The 9,072-nt window shown below is 39.1% G+C and overlaps 1 protein-coding gene across 1 annotated transcript; it reads right to left on the bottom strand.

The window, feature by feature from the left end:
- Positions 1–5,762: 5,762 nt before the first annotated feature.
- On the bottom strand, positions 5,763–6,716 carry Or6p1 (olfactory receptor family 6 subfamily P member 1). The gene has a single exon (XM_021173423.2). The coding sequence runs from the start codon at positions 6,714–6,716 to the stop codon at positions 5,763–5,765; it is 954 nt and encodes a 317-aa protein (XP_021029082.1).
- Positions 6,717–9,072: the final 2,356 nt, after the last annotated feature.

The following is a 9,072-nucleotide window of genomic DNA, read 5'->3' as shown; positions in this document are numbered from 1 at the left end:
TGAATTCACGATAGATAGTACTAGATAGAACTAGAAAATATCATCCTGAGTGAGGTTACCCAATCGCAAAACAACACATATGGTATGATAAGTGAATATTAGCCCAAAAGCTCAGAATATCTGAGATACAGTTCACAGACCATATGTAGCTCAAGAAGAAGGAAGACCAAAGTGTGGGTGCTTTATTTCTTCATAGAAGGAGAACAAAATTCTCACAGGAGCCAATATGGAGATAAAGTGTAGAGCAGAGACTGAAGGAAAGGCCTTAACAGAGGAATTAGAGAAAGGACTGAAGGATTTGAAGGGGTTTGCAACCCCATAGGAAAAACAACAATATCAACCAACCAGACGTCCTCCGAGGAGAGGTCCTTGGTCCTATGAAGGATCAATAGATGCCCCAGTGTAGGGGAATTGAGGGTGGGGAGGTGGGTGGGTGGGTGGAGGAACACCCTTATAGAAGCAGGGAGAGGGAAGATGGGTGAGGGGATTTCTGGGGGAGGGGAATTAGGGAAAGGGGATAACATTTGAAATGTAAATAAAGAAAATATTCAATAAAAAAGCAAAATTAAAAAAAAAGAAGAGTGGATCCTGTTTTCTCATCCTTGTGTATTGTGTCCTATTCTGATGCACTTTGGTTATATCTTATTAATCATTATCTCTTAGATTTCTGTCTATTTCCTAATGAGAGAGAGAAAGGGTGTGGATTTAGACTGGAGGGGAAGCAGGGAGGAACTGGGGGTAGTAGAGGAAAGCAAAAACCAAAATCTATTTTTAATAAAAGAAAAAAAGAGAGAAGAAACTTCATTTACTCAACCCAATGACACCTTGGCATCATTTTGTAGTCTATAATTAGAAATGTTCAATTTATTATTCAGCTTACTGCCTTTGCAAATAATTCCAAGGATTCCTGGATCTTTGCTTTCCATGTGTGTCTTAGAAACATACAGCTCCCTAATATTGAGTGAGTTTAGTACTCAGTTCACCAGAGAGGGATACCTTTAGAAAGCTTAGACTGGTATTAACAATAAGATGATGATAAGAATGAATCTTTAGCATTTAATGAATGCTTACTGTTAATTAGTTCTGTTATACTCCAGATTTTCTTAGTATCTGCAACACATGACTGAACTCTGTGCTTGGCATCAAAGGAGCTTGGAGAAACATACAGATTAGGAAACCAAACAACTCAACATAGCGGTAATAGCAGTCTGTCTTAGAGGGAAAGACCAATTAAAAGCTGGCAGCAGGCAAAACTGCTGCTCAAAATCTTAATTACAATAATATAAGGTTGGTACAAAGGAGTGTAGCGTCCACTTTGACTTCAACTCCATAAGAGCCAACAGTGCTAAAGAACAGATCCGTGTGTATGCAGAGCTTCTAGACTTCAGTGGAAATGACAGGGCAAGAGAACGTAATTGAAGGTAGGATTTCTTTCTCTCTCTCTTTCTTTCTTTCTTTCTTTCTTTCTTTCTTTCTTTCTTTCTTTCTTTCTTATTTTACCCAGCTGGAGGTCAATTACTGATCTGTATCAGGCAATATTACCTAGCAACATTTATCAGCTTTCTGAGCCATAACGGGTAGGAAATTAATCCCCAGTATCTATAAATAAATCTCTTCACAGAGGAGAAGAATTTTTTTTTTAAAAAATCCCTTACTTAGACACACCACATTTATTTAGTATCCACAAGCTTGTCAGGGACCAGCCCTGATGTAGGGTTCTTCTTTCTTTTCAGTTCTTGAGTCAGTGGAGTGTTGGCAGAGGGTAAGACTTGGTCTTACAAAATTCAGGGGTGAGACTTTGTCTTATGAGATATTTAGGGTTGCTGTGTAATAAAAGTTTACTCATATAAGTCTAAGTTACTATGCTATTGTAGCTGACCTGCCTTCTGTGTTCCTCTAAGGCCAGAGACTGCAGTCTCAGGCACTTAGCACCTCATCCTAAAACAGCCGATTAAGTAAAGGATTAATTGCTAGAGCCTTTTCCCTATTGCCCAGATGCCTCTTTCTTGTTGGGCTATGGGGAAGTTTGGGGCAATAAACTTCTATTGAACCAGGAGAAGAGAATAACACTTGCAGAAAGAAAAACTTTTACATAAGTGAATATGCATAATCTTACATAAGTTCATATACAGAGTCATGCATACTTATTTATAAATTTCTATTCAAACCCAGTTGGGCCAAACTTGCATGCATTCTCACAATTATATGCTTACACACACACATGCATGCATTCTCACAATTATATGCTTACACACACACATGCATACATTCTCACAATTACATACTTACACACACATCCATACTCACATATGCATATGGAGCAAAATACCAAGCACTGGTGTAGAAAGAACTCACTCATTCTGGATGAAAAATGAGCTCCAATCTTTATTGCACTGACAAAGAAAAGGCCTCTACCCTTTTAATGCTAAATGAATTAAACCCATGCTTGTAAGTAAAAAGCTTCGTTTCTTTTAGTAAGACAAAGCCTACCTTGTCCTTACCATGGGATCTGTTGTGTCCCATGATAAGAAGAAGCCTGCCTACTTCATCTGCTTTCTACAGAGTCTTCTTTTTTCCTCTTTCCCTCTGCGTTCTGCACATTTCTCTCTCGTATTTTGTTACCTATAGTTTCTAAGTTATTCCACTCTGTGTTCTCCTAATTTTCTTCTCTCCTGCTTTGACGTCACAACAATGCTCTTATTCTTGATGCCTTTTCTCCGAAAGCTATGCCTATACTCCTAAGTTTTTCCTGAGTTTAGTTCTGTCTAAAATGTGTACTGTCTAAAAACTTCTCAGCTCAGTTCCCTCTCACAGTTCAGTTTTTCTCAGCTCAGTTCCTTTCACCTCAGACCCTCTGTTCTGACTCCTCTCTTTGTCCTCAGCCCTTAAACATCTTTCAGAATACATGATCACATGTTAACAAGTTCATCAATAGTTCACACACAAAATCAAATCATAAATTGAAATAGAAGTTTACAACAGAATGTTTACATTCATATCCTTTAGGAGTAATTATCTAGCTAAACATCCATCACCTGTCTCAGCTCCATAGGTTCACTGAAGGTTTAAAACCATAATTAAGTTATTAGTGAAGTTTTATATAGATAAACCCAGTCAATATTTTATCTTCTGTCCTAGCACCAATTATAAATCATTAGTTCCCTTTTTATGACCTTCAGTTAATTGTTTTATAACCTCTTGGAATGTTCTCTGAGTAGGAGAAAGTCTGGTTACCATCTAAAAGCAATTAACTGGTGACACATGGGAGACTGGCAGAGTTCTCATTGCAGTTTTGACTATCAGAATAGGACCTAATAGAAGTCCCACTATAAAAGAGCTTAATAATCACAGATATAATTTTTGGAATTCTTATAGGATCATCATTAAAACTTAAGTCGTCTATATAGCAACACTGCAAGATAGTACATCTTCGTGAATCTGCAGAGATCTGTCCAAAGAGATGTGTTATTACTTAGTGATTGTTATATATGTTTAATAATAACAGGAAAAGTATATCAATAACAGCAATATTTCCTTCAATGAATCCCTTACAGCTTTGCTTAATAAGGACACAGCTGTTGCAGATTATATAATAATCCAAAGCAGTCCATTTTAGGATAATTACCTGGTAGTTACTAGCTTCTCCCATTATGGCTCCTGACACAAGCTCATAAGATAGTTGGTGTTATTTTCATGATGAAGGAGAAAAATTTTGAATAAGGATTTAAATTTCCTTGCCTATGATTGTATGATTCCTAAGTAGCAACTCTAGGATACACCTGGTATTTGTTGTTTCTAGGGTTTGGAATTTTCACCATAAACTCCATGCTTTCAGTAACTCTGTAACAAGGACTGCAATGGAAACTGAGTCACATGGAGAGAAGAGTTTAAGGCTACTTTCAATTCTGCTATGTAGGTCAGAATAGTTTTTGCTGATTTCATAGATTATCCATAGTGTTTTTTGTTTGCTTGTTTATTTATTGTTTTATTTATTTATTTATTTGCTCAATGTCAATCCTTACTCCTATCTCAGCACATACAGCCTGGCTTAGTATAGGAAAATGTATAGAGACAATCTGTGTGTATTGGGATGTGTTCAATTTCATGTTTATTTTATTCTTTTGTGTGCTCTATTGATTTGGTTCAATGTGCAAAAAAGTTTGAGTAAACAAATGTATAAAGCAGATGGAGGTGACATCGTGTCTAAAAAATTCAAACAGCTTCCCAAACCTCAAAACAATTTGGTAGAATATGTACACTTAAGGGGGCAAAGGTAAGACATCCCATTCAGAACAGACAAGTCTTTAGCTAGTCTCTGGATCTCAGCCATTTTCTTGTTTTATATTGTTTTCTCTTCTCATTCTTTGACTACGGGTAAAATTACAAGTATTTGATAAATATTGTGGTCCAGGCAGTAATAGGTGGCTGTACTGGCTGGTTTTGTGTGTCAACTTGATACAGGCTGGAATTATCACAGAGAAAGGAGCTTCAGTTGGGGAAGTGCCTCCATGTGATCCAGCTGTGGGGCATTTTCTCAATTAGTAATCAAGTGGGAAGGGCCCCTTTTGGGTGGGACCATTCCTGAGCTGGTAGTCTTGGGTTCTATAAGAAAGCAAGCTGAGCAAGCCAAGGGACGCAAGCAAGCCAGGGGAGGCAAGCCAGTAAAGAACATCCCTCCATGGCCTCTGCATCAGCTCCTGCTTTCTGACCTGCTTGAGTTCCAGTCCTGACTTCCTGTAGTGATGAACAGCAATGTGGATATGAAAGCTGAATAAACCCTTTCCTCTGTAATTTGCTTCTTGGTCATGATGTTTGTGCAGGAATAGAAACCTCGACTATGACAGTGGCCTTGATTAAAAGCTTTCTAACACATTTTGTTGACTACTTAATCAATATCCACTAAGCCAACCAACTTAATATCCTCCTGAGGTTCAAGAGAAGAAAACTCAAGGTATTTGGCCATCTTCATGTATGTGTGACTGAATACCAGTATCTTGACTGTTAACGGTTTTGAGAGCTGTAAAAATTAAGTCTATAAGAGTCCATGAAATTTAATCTTAGGTTATATATAATATATACTTTTATACTTTTTAATGGAAGTAGAATTTGAGAATATGGATCTTTGAAGATCTTGTTATTTCAGATTTTTAGACATAAAATAATAAGCTCTATATAAAGCAAAGAATCTCAAACTGGTTGTGAAACAATTATTCTTAGGCAGTCTTGAAATTAATCATGGTAGGCTTATGACACACATACCTGTTCAGATTCTTCACATATTTTAAGGAATCTTCAGTATTTAAATAATTTTTTATTAAAAATGTTTCACACAATATTTCTGGTCATGGTTTTTCCCTCCCCAACTCCTGCTATATCCTTATTTCCTCCATACCCACCATAAAATCATTCTCTTTTCAATGCCTTTCTCCATGGAACCTTTCAAGGTAAAATCAAAGCAAACAGAAAACAAGTAGGACAAAACAGGAGGAAACCAAACCCCCAAAGTGAAAAGCCATGGCCTTAGGGAATCTTCACTGGAAGCCTTCCACCACAACGAATTCTTGTGTTTCTAATCCAACCTTAGTGTGCAAATGTCTATACACAATCAATGTTTTTTTTATTTTAGTTTTGGTATGTATTAAGAGGTTTGCAGGCAGTATTTGAAATGTTGGCTAATTGACATTCCCTCTAAGACCATTCTGTGATTGATAATCAAATCCTTAGTACGAATTCTTTTCCTCTCTGCGGGGATCTGCCACACATCAATCTGGACCTTCCCTAGGATGGTGGCATCTTCCCAGCACGGTCTTTCTGAAGGCATCCTTCACCTCCTTGTTTCTCAAGCAGTAGATGGCTGGATTGAGGAATGGGACAATGACAGTGTAGAGCACAGAGATGATCTTGTTGTAGTTGAAGGTGTACATGGCTCGGGGTCGTGCATAGGTGAAGAGAGTGGACGAGTAGTAGATGACCACCACTGCCAGGTGGGAGGTGCAGGTGGAGAAGGCTTTGTGGCGTCCCTGGGCTGTAGGGATCCTCAGGATGGCTACAATGATGGCGGCATATGAGGAAACCACAGCCACTAGAGGCAACAGAATCATGACCAGCGCCAGCAGGAAGTCTACTAACTCGGCCTGTTCCTTGTCTGAACAAGTGAGGTTGAGCAGTGGAGAAATATCACAGAAAAAGTGGTTGATGATATTGGGCCCACAGTAGGATAACCTGGAAATGAAAAGCAGCTTCATCATGGAACTGAAGAACCCGCTACCCCAAGAGGCGGCTGCAAGGCGAGTGGCCAGTCTGGGAGGCATGAGACTAGGGTAACGAAGGGGTTCACAGATAGCCAGGTAGCGATCATAGGCCATAACTGCCAACAGGACACACTCAGTGCAGGCTAAGGCAATAAAGAAGTAGAGCTGGGTCATGCAGCCTCCATAAGAGACTCTACTGTCCTGGGTAAGAAAGGCTCCCAAGAGTCTGGGAATAGTAACATTGATGTACCATAGTTCCAGGAAGGAGAGATGGCCGAGGAAAAAGTACATGGGGCGATGGAGGCTTGGGGTGAGCCAGATTGTCGAAACAATGAGTACATTTTCCAGTAACGTCAACAGATAAATTGCAAAAAAGAAAACAAAGAGGAGTGCCTGGAAGGGTCGAGAGGTAGGAAACCCCACCAAGACAAACTCCTCCACGTGGCATCTGCTCAGATTTCTCATGGTGCCAGTCCACTTGAATGCCTGCAAAAGTAACAGGAATAAGAAAGGCTAAAAGGCAGGTGCATCAAAGCAGTAACAGCCTCGAACAGGTTACAAGTCTATAGATGTTCAACAATTCAGGAAATTACCAATTCTTACTAAATGTTTCCCCTTCCCTGTTCAGCTTCAAGGGAAACATTCTCAGTCTTGAAGACAATACTCGATAACTAAAGACACCCCCTCCCCACCCACCCACACACACACGTTAAGGATTCAGTGAATGCTTGCTTAGAGACTTTAGGATTGCTTTGTTATCTTCAGTCTTAGTTTTCAATCATTTTCAAAATCTATGATATGCTCTTCTTTCACTTTCTTCAGGAACAACTCCAACTCCCAAAGCCCAGAGCCCTTTCCCTCCATGTTCATCGAATGAAATAATAAAAGAAGGACATCAAGGCAAATCCTTGGGACTTGTCACTGTAGAGAAATTGACTAGGAGATTGTGGAAACCCAGTGATTGCTGGAGCAACAGTGTAAGACAGCTCAGCAGAAAGTTCATTACAGTTTGAGAAACAATTCAGTACAGAGATGAGGAGACACTCTGAAAGGAGCTTCATTTAATTTGTTTGAGGTCATTCCTTATGCCAGACTCACAATGTTTCATTCCTAGAACTAGCTTGATTGACTGCCTATGCCAGACAGAGTGGTCATTCTTGTCCTCCCTGCTACTCAGGAGAATGAGACAGGAAAATTGAAGCCAAGAATTCAGGACCAGATTGGAGAACAAAGTCAGATTTTCTATAAAAGAAATGTAACAGCTGTGTGTTATATTCACATAGTTACATGATCATGCATTCATACACACACACAGAAACACACATGTACACAAACACACAAACACACACACTCATGCATGAGTATACACACACAAACATGCACACATATACTCATGCACACACATGTGTACAAACATGTATACACATACTCATACAAAACACACACTCTCGTGCACACAGAGAGAGAGAGAGAGAGAGAGAGAGAGAGAGAGAGGGAGAGAGAGGGAGAGAGAGAGAGAGAGACAGAGACAGAGACAGAGACAGAGAGAGAGGCAGAAATTCAACTAAACCCAAGTGTATTGGGAAGCTAAAACAAAAGCTTCACATGTTCTAATCCCTGGAACCTGTGGCTGTTACAAAAGCTGGGAAAATGTGATTGAATTAATAATGTAAATTAATAATTGTCAGATGTTCAATGCCCCAGTATAGGGGTATACCAGGAAGGGGAAGCTGGAGTGGGTGGGTGGGTAGGAGAGTACCCTCCTAGAAACAGGGTGGAGGGATAGGATAGGGGGTTTTCAGAGGGGAAGCTAGGAAAGGGGACAACATTTGAAATGTAAATTAAAGAAAATATCTAATAAAAATTCAAAAATTAATTGCCAGATGAAGAGATTGTCCTGAATTAACAAGGCACCCTTGCATCCAATCCCAGGAGACTTTAAAGGAAGGCTAGAAGGAAATATGAGACTGGCCTACAGACAAGAAGACAACATAAAGATGAAACACAGATTTGAAGATGGGGCTGGTCTCAAGGACAATAATGATTTGGCTACAAACTAAGGGATGCCAAAAGCTACCAGAAGCTAGAAGAGCTAACGAATAATTATCTCCCAAAGTTTCTAGAAGAATCATGGCTGTCCTAGTACCTTGACATTAGAAAACTGGCACAGACTTCAGACTTTGAACATGAAAGACTCTGAGAAGTAAATATAGTTTTGCACCACCATTACCGTGGTAATGAAATGGTAGTGGCTACAGATAACTGACAAGCCTACAAAGTAGGAGGTCATCCTGCTCTAGCTGTCTGTTCGGCTATCCTGGTTTCCTATCAGTATTGCCAGATGCCTGACTTTTTCAACTGGCTGTTGGGAAAGTTGCAAATCTGACTTAAGATAGCTCATAAGGTTGACAGGAACATTTCAGTATCAGTTGGATGTAAGTATGCAATATTGCTTCCTCAAAAAAGCTTTTAAAAAAAATGGCAAGTCATGTTGTTAACTATTTTAATCAGACACTGAAATAGTTAAGGAAACCTAATCCCACCACATTGGGAATACTAATCTAAATGAAACCACTATGTCACCTCTACAACCTACTCAATCTAAATATTGATGCTATGATTTCCATTAACACTTGGTTTAAATTATGTAAATGAGTACAAATAGTAATATTATCAATCATTATATCATAGGCTTTGCAATATAGGGCATTTTACAATATTTTCATAATTGCAGTTCTTTTATGGATTCCTCTGTATCTATGTGGGTTTTTTTTCTCTTCTTGTTGTTGTTTCTGTACTATTGAGACTATAAGTACTTATA

This window comes from Mus caroli, unplaced genomic scaffold (assembly GCF_978045245.1).
Source record: "Mus caroli unplaced genomic scaffold, Mus_caroli_1 scaffold_1, whole genome shotgun sequence".
Lineage (NCBI taxonomy): Eukaryota > Metazoa > Chordata > Mammalia > Rodentia > Muridae > Mus > Mus caroli.
Note: the sequence above shows the minus strand (reverse complement) of the source record. Positions and strands in the feature narration are given on the sequence as shown.

Coding starts and splice junctions, on each gene's coding strand:
- Or6p1 (XM_021173423.2), bottom strand. CDS start 6,716: ATGAGAAATCTGAGCAGATGCCACGTGGAGGAGTTTGTCTTGGTGGGG.